This window comes from Buceros rhinoceros, unplaced genomic scaffold, assembly GCF_000710305.1.
Source record: "Buceros rhinoceros silvestris isolate BGI_N320 unplaced genomic scaffold, ASM71030v1 scaffold2685, whole genome shotgun sequence".
Taxonomy (NCBI): Eukaryota; Metazoa; Chordata; class Aves; order Bucerotiformes; family Bucerotidae; genus Buceros; species Buceros rhinoceros.
The window spans coordinates 10,816-24,996 of record NW_010411007.1 but is presented as its reverse complement, the minus strand read 5'-3'; the positions used below and the strand labels follow the sequence as shown (position 1 = coordinate 24,996).

Sequence of the window (14,181 nt, the reverse complement as noted above, 5' to 3'; positions counted from 1 at the left end):
TCTTTTCCCTCCTTGATTTCACTCTTGCAATGGGGACTCTCACCTTCTGTTACTAAACCAAGCAAGTGTCACTAAGCCACAATCTTCAAGTCTCTTCTAGTAGGATGGGTAGTATTCTATTAGTAGTAGTATTCTATTTTCCAGGATATCTATCTTCCACTGCTCAGTTTGTCATTTGCATGTGACAGGGGAGACCAGAAAGCAGTGGCAACAGGTTTGGAAACCACTGTAGGATGAAACAAGTCATCTCCTATCCTCTTGTACCCTGGAGAAGTAAAACGTGTTCATGAGGCAGGGGAAAGCAGAAGCAAATTCAGAGCACCAGAAGAAAAAAGGAGTTTGGCAAGCCTGAAACTCAGAAGATCTCACCTCACTGAGTGGGATTCCAGAGTTTGGTTATTCCCACCTCTGCCCCCTTAAGTCAATTAATCTCCTAGTTAAAACTTTAAAACTGTCAGTGCTACTTTTTACTGTTTAACTTGTGCACGATGGACAATTTGCTTTTGGGTAACGGAGGGTAACAAATCCTCGTTACAAATGTCACCTTCTATGCATCAAAAGAAAGCTGGGATGCTCTGGTCAAGGGATCGCAAGAAACGCACTTTAATGACGAAAGGTGCCAAAAGTATTTTCATCGATCTCCTTTGCATCGTACTGACGAATGTCATGAAATAATGAAAATCTTCTGGATTTGTGAATGGCATAAAAATTTAATGTCAAATGACATCAGGACTATGCTAGGCATTTTACGGTTTCTAAATGCCACGGGACATTTTATCCTTCGTTTACCATGAGATAGGGTATTAGTCACTTGGAGAGCGTATCTTCCATTAGGCAGGAAAATCACTCTTAACGCTTTGTTTCCCAGTATTTCACCCTTTTTCCTGCTATAAATATGAAAAATGTTTTCTCTTGCTCACAACTTGGTATAAGCTTTCACATTCCTGCAAAGGGATCCAAGAGGAAGACATAAACGTTAACCAGATGACTGGTTTCCTTGAAAGCCATTCAATGATACCCACTAAGAAGGTAGCAAAGGAAGAACTGCTTCACAAACTTTAACGGCATTAATTTTGCAGCAAACCCTATAAAACAAGAGACACTCTTACCTTCCCTTTGTTTAAGACCATATCTGCTTTCCACCTTGGTGTATGATGGTACAAAGTGCACAGTGCAGAGAAAATCAAAGCTGTTCTTGCTGCTTTGGCAACGGCCTTGGTTCCTCTGCTTACAAAAGGAGCTGCCAGCACGTGTGCTCTGAAAGGTGGGATTCGCCCGCATGTGAGACATTCACATCTGACAGAACCTCTCTGTCATCATTCCATGGTAAATGGAGAGAAATACTTGGTTCACCAATGTTATTCAACTCATCCCGAGGTCGAAGTCTAAAAGTCAGCTAAACTGTGCCTCTGAGGGGCCTGTTTCTCCCCACTGACTGTAAAACAAGCTCAGAGATAGGTTTACTCACGGAAGACTCTAAAATCCATCGACACCAAAGCCATTCCAGGTCGGAAATTGCTTTGTTAACTAACTACAGGGATCTCAGCACCCATCGAGGCAACCTCATGGATTTCTTAGATCCATCAGAGGGTCTCAAATGGCAGTAGATGGTTAAGAGTAGGAAACTGAGTGGGCGCCTCGGTGTCTACCATGATAGGTGTCTACCTGTGAGCTTAGTGCCTGCCTTTGTTCTACACTCAACAGAACACTTATCAACACAGCAGATGACATCTGAAGAGCTGCTCGGGTTCCTGAGCACAGCTCAGCTCACAGCTGTGTCCACAGCTGTCAGCTGGCCGCACTGACTGGGTGACTGTTGACGTTCACGGGATCCCGGACGCCTATCTCGTACTGACACGTCTGCATAAGAAACGGCAGGGATTAAAGAGGTGCTGAATCCGCTTCCTCCAACAAAGCAAGTCACTCGGCGCTTTACCATACTAAGTGAGGAGAAACAGGAATTTCTGTGGTACTGTTCATCCGGCCTCCGTAAGTGGCTCGTTTCTGACGAGATGACTCGTGCCCTAGCCACAACTGACCACACCAGCCAGCTCTCCAGTAACTGGAATCCCTGGATGACATCAGATGCAGAAAACTACGTTTAACCAGAGGAAACTCACCAAAGCAATGAGACCCCCCCCAGAAGGCTGCTGACGTTGCCAGCTGCAGGGGTAGAAGACTTTTGCCGAGCTCACTGCTCACAGAACAGCACAAATGCCAGCAGCTCCACTGCAACATGGGTATGCAGGGGAAGGTCATGGGTTGGTTTGAGACTCTTTATTGGTCTGGTACAATGAGATAAGGGCCCAAGTGATGCCCTAAGAGCTCTTGGTGGAGTCTGGAGTTCTCCCAGAATAGGAACCATTTAAGCACAAGTATTTTGAGATACTTGAGATAGTATTTGAGAGATCCAGCAACACATGAACTGTGGGAGAACTGCACCTTTCTCCGCAGAACCTGGAGACCAAGACATCCTAGGACATCTTGGAGAGCAGTACTTACCGTGAATGGGCAAGTTTCTTGAGTCTCGTAAGCTTGCACAATTAAAGGCACCCACTTTCCTGAGCTAAAGTTCAACACAGCCACAATTATATAAGATATATATGATCAATTACCTACAAATACTTCCCTTGATGCTCTGCTCTGGTGGGCTGAAGTATCTAGAAAAGTTTCTTAGGAAGGTTTTTCTTCCTGTTTAACCAACTGTGCTGGGTTTCTAGAACTCGGTGAGCAAATATTCAGCTCAGGAGCGGAGAGGGCACAAAGCATCAACAGCAGGCAGTTATTCCACACAGCTGGACCAACACACAGGGGGCTTGTCCTGCAAGACGTGGTATTACAGCGGCTTCTGCCTGCTTCCCCTGGGTGTTGACGCTGCGGTGATGAACTTCTGAGGAGTTTTGGAGTCTGGGAGGTTACATCACTAGGATGGAACTCTGGGGATTTTGAATTTCCCTTCTGGCTCCACTGTTAGCATGGCCTTGGGCAAGTCATGTGATAGCTGGTTAATCAGTGAGGTGCCCTGGCCCGTTAAACAAGGACGATATTGTATCTTCACTTTTAAATTAAAGCTTCCCAGAACACCCTGAAGACTGAGTTAAGCTACTTTCTCCATTAACCTTTCCTGCCCATTATTTGTCAGATTAATTTCTTGGCCTGTGGCCAAATTTGTCACTTCAGCAGAAAAATACTATTATGTAGCCTTTCAGCTTGCTTATTTTATGTCAGAGACGTAATTAATTACAGTGCTAGCCTGTTCAACAAACACACTATTACACAGCGTGATTCAGTTTTCACTGCCCAACATCCCTATTATTGGAGCCATGTTTGCATCCCTACGCGCTCGAGTAGTACACGGTGCTGCAAGAAGGATATGGAGGATGCTCTAACGGTTCACGTAGGGCTTGGGAACCTCCTTTACTTAAGCAAAGAGCTTGTTTCTCCCACTGATTATACCAAGAAGCTTCCTCTGTGATATGATGTGAAACCCCCCAGGCAGTGAAGCCGTAAACCCATCTCAGTGACACGAGCTCTCTGGTTTGCTTACCGAGAAAAGTGGTGAGGAATCTGAAGTACTTTGGGCACGGCCGTACCACAACTTCTCCCACCTCCGCTTCAGGCCAGCATGTGATGTTGTCCCACTGTCTTCTGCAACCTGGAGAAAAGAGGAAAGCGGATGGTAGAACAAGCACGAGTGGTGTCTGCTGGATGGAGCAGAGGAACCAGGGCACAGCAAAGCAGCTGTGAAAAGGGGTGTGGAGCCTATCACCCGGTGAAGGCACCTCTTGGAAGGAACGGCACAGAAATACTTTCTTTAACCATGCAGCTTTCAGCTACCCCAGTCCCTGAAATTCAGCACTGGTGGTGTCTGTAATTTCCCAGAAATCAGCACAGAAGGAACAGCAGATCAGTGCAAGAACCAGGCCAACCAGAGTTCATAGAGAACAGCGCCTTTGTTCGATGAAAAAGGCAGAAATGCCTAATTAAATACCTCTCTTCCCTGCCCTTATCTCACCTGGTCTGCACAGGTGAGACGCTCCCCTTCCTTCTCTGCTTCCCCCAAACTTCTGTCACCAGCTTTTCTACCCCTTGAAATGAGAGGATTGTGCAGGGGATGTGCTCAGCAGGACGAGGACCCTGATGACAATCAAGGGATCAGGAGCCACATCTCTTCTGCAGAAGGGGTTTTTCTCCTTAAAAAGGGCGAAGGCACAAAACACCGCGGGGGGCTGAGGAGGGACAGTGCTGCTGCCAGGAGATGCTCTCTATGCAAGGGTAACACCCCTAGTTATCCAAGCCAGGAATGAAGGTACAACCAATGGACCTGACCTTGGGGAAAGAACACTGGATTTTCTTAAAATTCAGCATTTCTGAAGATTTTCTTAATCAAAACTTCCTGGGAGAAAAAAAAATTGCATGTCCTTCCTATAGAGTTATAATATATTGTTCTGATTTTGCTCTTATTTCTGCTTTCTCAACAGACATTAATGATACCACGCTGCACTGCTGAAGAACATAAGGATAGCACTGAAGCCCAAAGGAGCTGGCAGACCTGAATAAAAAAATATTAAAAAAATAAAATAAAAAAAATAATCAGATTTTTGCTTCAGCCTGTTACATATTTTAGAGTTCTCACTAGGATGGTGAAAACACTTTTTAAAAAAAAAAAAAAATTTCCAACAGCCAGGCACTTGAATTGCTGCCTCGGTTAGATAGATGGGTTGTCAACAGACCTCACTTTTTTATAGCATCTCTGCTCTCGGTTATTTGTCATGCCCCATTAGATTGCAACACTTCCCCAAATGTGACTAACACGCTGCTGCTCAGGTCAACAGCCTCACAGGAGGCACCAGAACATGAAGAAGAAAGCTTTGAGAAAACACTTCTCACGTGCCAGCAAAGGGAACTACGAAAACCACCGTCAAGTTGCATTTCTGGGTAGTTATATCCCGATCTGAAATTCCTCCTTTAAACCATCTTTTACTACCTGAGCTAATAAAAAGGCAGGTGTCATCATCAGTCTGTTCAGAGCGAGGCAACGTGCTGTCTCAGATCGATAAAGAGATCACCCAAAACTGCTTTGAAGCTGAAAAAGAACCCTCAGCTCTCTCTCAAAGTTATTTTACAGGTTTTTCCTCCCTTCTTTCACGAGCAAACAGAACTTTTCAAATGAAGTCCTGAGGTGGGTTTATCGGCGCCCGAAAAATGGAATGACTGCTGGTATCGTCTTCGTGAGCGCTCTCCTGTAGCGTTCATTAAAATTCAGCTTTCGGGTTTCTAATACCAGGCACAAGGCTCCGTTTCCGCAGTGTCGTGCTTATCTGCCACCAAACAGCCAGCAGCTCCAAAGGTATTAGATATTAGATATTCTGCCCATGGAAAATAGATGATTTCATGACAAAATCTTTCATGTCCTACAATCTTTTTCCTCCATCAGCCTCAATAAATTATAGTGCACCCATTACCTCAGGGCAGGTTAGAATGCAAAATAAAACACAAGGTGATGGTATCAGGTGGCTTTTAAAACGTCCCGAATTACGTAGTTTTCAGAGTTTTTGTCACCTGTATCTTTTTCAGCATGGGGATTTTTCGCCACCACCTGTGATGGCACAAAGCAAGCTTTAGGTGTAACAAAAGCTCTCTTTGAATAAAATAAAGTGAAGATGCACAAGAGTGGCTTTGCAAGACACACAAAATGGATTTTAAAAATTTTTTGCCTCTGTAAAGACCTCTCAGATCTGCCTATTAGCTCTTCCAGCAACTTTCTTCCTCATTGCCCCCCAAGATGTGCTGCCAATGTTTCCTGGCTGCCTGGAAGGGTCCAGGTTCTACATGTGGGATTCACATCCCTAGATTTATGCATCTACAAGTCAGACGTGTAAACCTAAAGAAGCCAATGGAAACCAGAAAATGAATCCTTCTTCGGAGGTGGTGTCTCCTCTCCGGTGACTGGGAGAGGGCCTGCAGGAGTCACTCAAGTCTAATGGATCGGAACAATACGCAGATTGGTACCTGGTACCTGCAAGACGCTTTGCATTCGCACCCTCTAGTCATCCCACACACCATGAGGCAAAAGTTTGTGCATCCAAACCATGACATGGACAGCCTTTATCAAGCAGTCTTCCAGAACACGGCTTGCTTTCTCCAAAACATACAGACCTCACCCCGGCAGAGTGCTGGGATCGGCAGGCTGGCAGGCAACAGTCAGTCATGTCCTAAGAAAACGATCTGAGGGCAGAAACAGCCATCATGTGTCTTGGAAAAAGGAAATCCCTCTCTTCCCTGTGGCCTCACTTGGCCTTCACGGATGTAGTAAAGATGACAATTTGTTTTGCCTGATGAAATCACGTTTGGTAATCGCTAAGTGCTTCTTAATATCTATTAATAAGAAATGTTGTCTTCCCCCTCGCACTCAGTGGCTGCAGGAAGGATGCAAAGGTATTTACCAATCCCTTCCCAAGGCCGCGAGTGCATGAGCCATGAGTACCCCGGCCCTTCGACTCCGTTTCGATCAAAGGAACTGCTCTGCTCCCCTGCTTGTTACCAAAAGCCAAGCAATATCCCTGCCACGGGCTGTGCTTTGCTTTGGGAAGGACCACAAGTGAGTTTGGAGAAACAGTGTAAAAATTTTTCAAGACAGTAGCACTTACCACATCCCCAGGTAACCAGGCACGCTCTTAAACTCTTGTCATGATAAATATATACATACATATATATAAGAGAGTCTCTTCCCTTCCAATTATTTTAACTGTGACTTCCAGACACTCAGCTTTATCCTGCTGTTGCCTGGTGGATCGTGAAGTGCTCGCTGGAGCCAAACATCTTCTGGAGGGCTGCAGGGAGAAATCCTTCCTGACTCGAACGAAGCTGCCTTTAACCTTCATTCAGCTAAGCAGATCAAACTGCTCATCACTGCACCGCACACCAGGCAGTTAGTGTCATCACTGGCAGCCTCCTCTCTCCCTCCTGAAGCGGGCTCCTGAGGTCTTGCTCAAGGAGTGAGCTGGAGGCTGTCAGGCACACACTGGAGTCCAGACCTTTGCACCCAGCAGCTCAGCCTCCCTCTTTGCAAGCCAAACGCCCCAAGTGCAAGCCAAAGGCTGCATCAGTCTCAGCTGGGCTCTGGAGAGCCCTCCTCGGAGAGGTTCTGACTCAGAAGAAGTGGGTGAAGACCGCTGACACCCAGGAAACCCCTCCCCAGCTGCAGGTGGTGATAACCCTTTCCACTGTCTCTGCTAAATGTGAATCAAATCCCAGGCCCTCCTCTCCTCTCCCTTTAAAAGGTTAATAAACAGAAAACAGGTCAATCACCACAAGGCACAAGTATACAGTGGCTTGCAGAACTGGCACAAAAACCATGTGAGTTTAACATTATTTGAGTCATATCTACACTTACAGCAAATATAAGGTCAAAGCTTATCTAGGAAGCAGCAGAGAATAACTTTCCTTCATGAATAAACATGACTTCCAGAGTCTGGCACGGCCCGGAGGTGTGACCAGGCTTGGCCGAGGCAAGGAAGGAATGGCAGCAGGCTGCTGCCAGGCGCTCTCTTAACCCAGGTGAGCTCCCGATTCAGAAAGAACAACCTTTCAGCACATCTCTCAAATTCTTCCCAGTGAATGGGGTCAGGTCTGGTCTCTTCTGAAGGACGTTAGCACACAAGACTTCTGCTCTTCAAATCCACATTCAGATGCAAAGATCCCCATTTGCTGCCTGGGGTATCTCGGGATCTCTGCGCGCCTCTCCCTACCCATGGGGCGATAACAGCAAGGCAATCATGATGCTTGATAAAGCCAAGCTGCGGTATCACGGGGTACCAGCACGGGCTGGTGTGCTTGCAGTGGAAACTCATTTTCACTCCAATTTGCTATCAGCAGGCAGTTCCCATCCTCTCTGGACTGAGGATGGAGGCTACTGGGCAACATTTGTTCTCCCACTGATGAGCTCACGGTGCTCACCCATGGTTTGCCCAGTTTGGTCTCATTTCAACCAATCATCATTGCACCCGCCTTCTTGTCCCAGCTGAGCGCTAAGCTGCCGTCTGACTGAAGAAATGAGACCCCAGAAGATGGTCCCCGCAACAATCTACTAACTCAGTTCCACACAGGCAGCTTGAATTCAGTCGGGTAGAGCTTAGGAAAGCCCATCGCCGGCCTTGGGTTGCTACTGCTGCCGCCATCTCCAACGAGCAGAGACTTCCTGAAACACGGATAATCTCTTTACCTCTTAGAAGTTGTATATAAAAATAAAAAATAGAATCATAGAATGCTTTGATTCGGAAGGGACCTTTAAAGGCCAAATACCTTGGATACATTCTTTTTCGCCCATGAATCTTCTAAATTAAATGCAATTCAATCTCGCTTCTGAACCTCCGGGGATTTTTAAAATTCACAACCTCCTGGGCCAAAGGGCTGCGCAGTTTAAATGTCTGCTGGCAGAAGAAATACATCCTCCTCTGAATTCACTTTGAACCTGCTCACTGCAGGTCTCATCAGAAATTGCCCAGTTCTTTTACGAAGACAGAACTATTCGCAACCTAACCACAAGATCCCTTACCCTGCGGAGAAAAAACATAAAATCCTCTTTCACATCCCTCCTCAGGCATCTCTTTCCCAAGCTGAAGTGTCCCAGCCTACTGAGCCGCTCCTAGCACGGAAGCAGTTCCCTATCATTTCTCTCCTGTATCTTTCGTGATTTTAATTCTACCCCATCCTGCCCTGACCTGGACTTGCAGAATAGGGTTTTCTCCTATGTTCCCGTGGCAGGTTGGGTTTGACCAGGACTAGCTTGGCTCCGAGGTTTCACGAAATGAATCCTCCCACCCTCCCCTGCAAAATTCAACCCTTCCCCTCCTGCATTCCCTGCAGTGTCCTCCCCCCCCGGCCCCACTCACACACTCAAGCATCCTGCGGGCATCTCTCCTCCACCAGCTTATCACCTTTTTATTTCTATCGACACCAACAGTCTGCTCTGAAGCAAACCCACCCCCTCAGAGCTCCGCTTTCAACTTTCCATGGCTTTGCATTTAATTTGGGTGGGGTTTTGCCTACCATGCTGCCTGCTATCACTCCAGCACTGCAGGCAGGATGTGAGAGAGAAACCACTGAGCTGAAGGAAAACCACAGTCCTGCCAGGGCATGCAAAGCCCTGACACTGTAGCATTTCCTTCCCACCACTGCCGTGCTCTCAGTGAGGGTTCTGCAGCCCCAGTTCAGCAGAAAATCACAGACTGGTTTGGGTTGAAGGGACCTTCAAAGCTCCTCCAGTCCAACCCCCTGCAGGGAACAGGGACATCTGCACCCAGAGCAGGGGGCTCAGAGCCCCAAGGGCCAACTGACCTGGGATGGGGCCAGGGATGGGGCTTCTTGGGAATCACAGAACGCAAAAAAGATCCCCAGATTGGTGGTAACTGAAAAGAGTTTACCTTGGACTTGGCTTCCACATCTATGGCAAGACAGAGACCTTGATTTCATTTTCCCCACTCTGTGTACGAGCTGGAGAGTAACAAGAACACCGTTACGTACTATTAAAACTTGTTTGCACTTCTGCAGTGGCCTCCAGTAGAAGCTGTCTGAGCACGCAACAGGAAATGTTAACAGATATCTTTCTTCCTAAATGTCTGCAGAAATTTCACTCAGCGACATATGAAGGAAAGCTCACCTTAACCCCCCAGACTGAGTCATTTGAAACAGTGTGAAAGAAATCACAGAGATTATCGCTGGAGGATTATTTTTAAGCATGAAAATCTTACAAATTTTATCGTCAACATCTACTAGGAAACAAGTTAAAAAAAAGTTTCTAATCTTTCAGCCTTTCTTTAACCAAAAAACTAAGCAAACTTGACTTTTTTCATCCCTTCGGATCAACCTTTTTATACATCAAATTTGTGAGCCCTTCTCCCTAATTCCAGAACATGTAAAGTGAAACAAAAGATCCAAGATTTAAGACAAAGATTTACCAAGTGGATTTCCAAAGACATAAATTATCTCCTAAAATTATCACCTAAATGAAGTAGATCTCTAGTGCTGTGACAGGGAACATGCTTGAAGGATTACTCCAGGGCTTCCTCATTCCTTGTTCAAATCCCCCTGCTCTTCCAGAAAACTGGATTTATAGAGAACCAGACTTGGATTTTAGGTTCTTCCTCCTCCTACATGGCTTTTCCCATGCTGGCGCCTCCAGACAGCAATTCATGGTGAAGATGACGAGGCTCAACCTCTAGCAAGGCTTTTTTGACTGTTGGGGATGCAAGAGTGACCACCCTGATAACGTAAGATCTAAAATAGGACTCAGCCAGGCTGGAGCTTCTCCGTCATTCACCGTCTTACCTACCAGACGGAGACAGGGATGTTGTGAGGAGGAAAGCATTAGAGATTTTGTGGGTCTTCCTAACAGAACAGGCCAAGCAAGGACAGGACATGAACGCAGCTGTTCCTGTGGATGGTCAAGTGCTGTGAGAGGCAGGAGTCCCTTCCTCAACATTCCAACGATTAGTCCAATCTGCATGAATTCCTTGACTTGCTTAAACGTTTACAGCAACTTGAAAAGTAACATCAAGATGAGAGCTCAGGATATGGCAAACCTTCCACCGACGTGCTCGGCTTGACTTGCTCTCTGACGGCAAACAGGTAAGCGACAGCCCCCTTGGCAACGCCCTCACAGTTTACCAATCTGGGATTAGCTGTGGAACAGACTCTCCTACAGCAATTACGGCATAATTACAGCTCATTAAGATCAAACATAGGTATCTATTTTAGATTGAACTAAACTCCTCCCCAGGCCTCATTGACCATGTTGCCTAGATCCTCAGGGCTTGGCTTAGCTGACCAGCAGTGGCCGTTTAATGCCATTCCTGATGGCCAGGATATATGAGATTTTTGGAGGGGCTGGTGAACACGATACAAGACTTACGCGAGCCCTGTCTAATTCTGAAATGACACCTGGAGGCCACACTGATTATCTAAAAGCATCTGCTAAGAACTTTGATGGGTGGTTAAGGGCTCTCAAGACTCAACCCCTGTCCAAGGGTCTGTCTATTTTTCTTGATTTTTTTCTTTGACTGCTCTGAACCACAAGGACAAACCTGCCTGTTCCCCCCTCCAAAAGCAAAGACTTTCTGCACATCTTCTCAACCTGGGGACAGGTCTCTGCTCTGGCTGCACCAGTGCTACCTTATATTATCACCCGGATCCCCCCTTGGACATCTGCCAAGATGTGTATTTCTCCTGGAAGCCACCACCCTTCAAATCTGCCAGTTCTGGGGCTCAGCTAAAGGCTCCCTCTGTTCCTGAGTTTAAAAGTCGCCTTCTGCTAACGAAACCATCCACCCTCAAGTATACGAAGGTGTCAGGAGCACCCACGTGAGCACCTGGCAGGCCTCAGGGACGCACCACCACGCTGACACAGCCAGAAAATGCAGCATCTCCCCGGGCTGGGATGAGTGGTCCATCCCGTCCCTGCCCTGCTGTTTGCACCACCTCGGCCTTTTGAGCTGCCGTCAGCCACGTAGCGTCTGCTCTAGCAACAGAGCGCCTGGCGAGCTGCTGATAACCCGACTGCAACACAAACCTGACCGACACATCATCTATGCCAGGAGGTCTTATGCAACTGGAAGGTGAGAATTCACTTGAACTTTTGCAAGCAAGGAACTATTAATTATTTCTTATCTTACTGCAGTATAAACAGATGGTGATGAATAAACAGACTCCTAATTTAAACTTCATTAACGTTTTTCCAGCTTGACTTTTAATTTCCATATGTTCACTGCTTCTTCTCCCATCAAACACGCCTTGACTTCTTCAAGGGAGGCTGACAAAGAACCCCAGGCTCCAAATTTGGCTTTTCAAGCCAGCCTCCGCTCTAAGCCTGTGGAACAGCAAAACCAGCATTCGGAGTTTAAACAGCACTGGCCATTTCCCACCCGGATTTCTTTGCATGTGACAATGCTGGTGACGAGCTTGAAGGACTCAGCTCTATTCCCCCCAACAAGTGTGAAGCACGTACAAGTTAAGCAGATGTGAGCAGGCACTGGGAGGGGGTTGAGCACTATTTTCTTTCACGTTTTCCACTTTTCTGACTTTCTGATTGGGATTCAAATCCTGCTTGCAAGACAGACAGGTCTAGATGGCAAATATAAAGCGCAGCCCTGAAGTACTCAAGGTATCAGAAGCAGCTCGACTGTGGCAGCTACTTGATGGATATTGGCAATTTTCACTGACACTTAGAAAATCATCTCAACTCTTTCCACACTACTGAACAGTGGGGAACAGACAGACAAAATGCTGGTGTGACTCCACGGGATGCCAACAGCCTCCAGCTGTGAAGTTCTGACCTTGTTTCACTTGAACTTGAAGAATTTAGGATCCAAATCAAGCTGAAGGTCTTCCCTTTTGGAGAAAACCACAAAGTCCTGAAAAATCATAACGTGATAGAAGATCAGAAAAGGGAAATGCAAAGTCCTGCACCTGGGAAGCGATAACGTTATGCACTCGTATAGGCTGGAGAGCAGCTCTGCAGAGAAGGACATGGGGGTCCTGCTGGACACCAAGATGAACAAGAGCCAGCGATGTGCCCGTGTCACAACACAAAGAAGGTGAATGCCATCCTGGGCTGAATTAGGAGAAGTGTTGCCTGCAGGTCAAGGGGGGTGGTCCTTCCCTGCTGCTCAGTGCCCATGAGATTCATCTGGGGTGTTGGGTCCAGGTCTGGGCTCCCCAGCACACGAGAGTCACGGACATACTGGAAAGAGTCTAGCAGAGGGCTGCAAAGAAGATGAAGGGACTGGAACATCACACATATGAGGAAAGGCTGAAAGCTGGGACTTCTCAGCCTAGAGAAGAGAAGGCTCAGGGGGGATCTCAGCAATGTGTATAAATATCCAATGGTGTTCCAGGGAAATATAAAAAAAAAAACTAAAAAAGAGGCAATGGGCACAACCTGAAAACCAGGAAAGTCCATAGTTCTTCCCCTGTTGACATACACACAGGAACAGATTGTCTAGAGAGGCTGTGGAGTCTCTAGCCCTGGAAATATTCACAACCCAGCAGGACATGGCCCTGAGAAACACGACTTGATTGACTGTGCTTTAATCAGGGGGTTGGACTAGATGAGGTTTCCCCCAATCTCAGTGATTTTGTGATACGAAGCCAAAAAACTACATTAAGCAGAAAACCGCATCCCACCTGCTCAGGTCACCAGGCTCTGGTGTCAGGAGTCTTCTGTGGTTTAAAGGTTTTCTCTCTCTGTTCTTGAATATTTTCACTCATACTCAAACTTCTATGCCATTAATCTCCAAAACCGGGCCAGGATTCCTGTGCCCAAGCGCTGCCTAATATTCCCACACTCTCCGGGAGGGCTGTTGACCGTGCGATGCCAGACTCCCTGCACAGCAGCACGGTCTCCAGAGCTGCTCGTCCCAGCCAAACCCCAGTCACCGTACCGCGTTCAGCTGCTGTCCCTAATGACTCTCCTGCCCCGGGAGGAGTAGCTGATTGCACAGCAAACTGATCAGCGATAACGGGGCAAACAGATAACGAGCTGAGCCAGTCGACCTAGACCTGACTGCTTTTCTTGTCTTTTTAACAAAAAAGAGTTTACTTTTTTTTAAATTATTTTATTTTGTTTGGGTGCTTCAGGTGAAGCTTAACTGTAAAGTGCAGCCATGGAGAGGTGAAGCTTTCTCAAAAACAAACCCCCAAACCCCCTCTGTGCTCAGGGATCAGGACATGAAAAAACTCAAGTGGAAGTCAGCAAAAAGTAACGCAGCAGTGAGACCTGCCTTGCAGGAAGCCTGTAGGAGCTCAGCCACACTTCAGAGAGAGAGAGATTTGCCACCATCTGCGAGTCTGGAAAGCAAAACCCCTTCAGCCATCCTCTCCTCCTAAGCCTCGGGAAAGCTTCCCTGCTGCTGCTAACCGCATTAGCAGCTAAGAGTCACTGCAGTGCGCGCAGATGTCCCGGCTCAAAAAGGCCCTGGAGTAGAAGCCTGGTTTTCGGTGGGGCTGGGAATGTTCACTTATGTTACCTGTTTGTAAGCATTTTCAAAATAATTCAGGGGACTGAGGACCTCTGTTACAAGCTCCTAAAACTACCAAGTGCCTTGGAGAACCCCAGGCTGCGGTATTGCTGCATTGATTTGTTTTACATTGCAGTGGCGGGGGGTGCCACCAGAGAAGCAGACG

The 14,181-nt window shown here is 46.9% G+C and overlaps 1 protein-coding gene across 1 annotated transcript in view; it reads right to left on the bottom strand.

The window, feature by feature from the left end:
- The window catches only part of LOC104493182 (vasoactive intestinal polypeptide receptor-like), a gene marked incomplete at both ends in the record, with an annotated part of 35,043 nt that overhangs the window by 15,129 nt on the left and 5,733 nt on the right, over window positions 1–14,181 (bottom strand). The window contains one exon of the mRNA XM_010135814.1: window positions 3,548–3,655. Coding sequence (XP_010134116.1) covers window positions 3,548–3,655 — 108 coding nt within the window. The remainder of the gene's footprint in view (window positions 1–3,547; window positions 3,656–14,181) is intronic.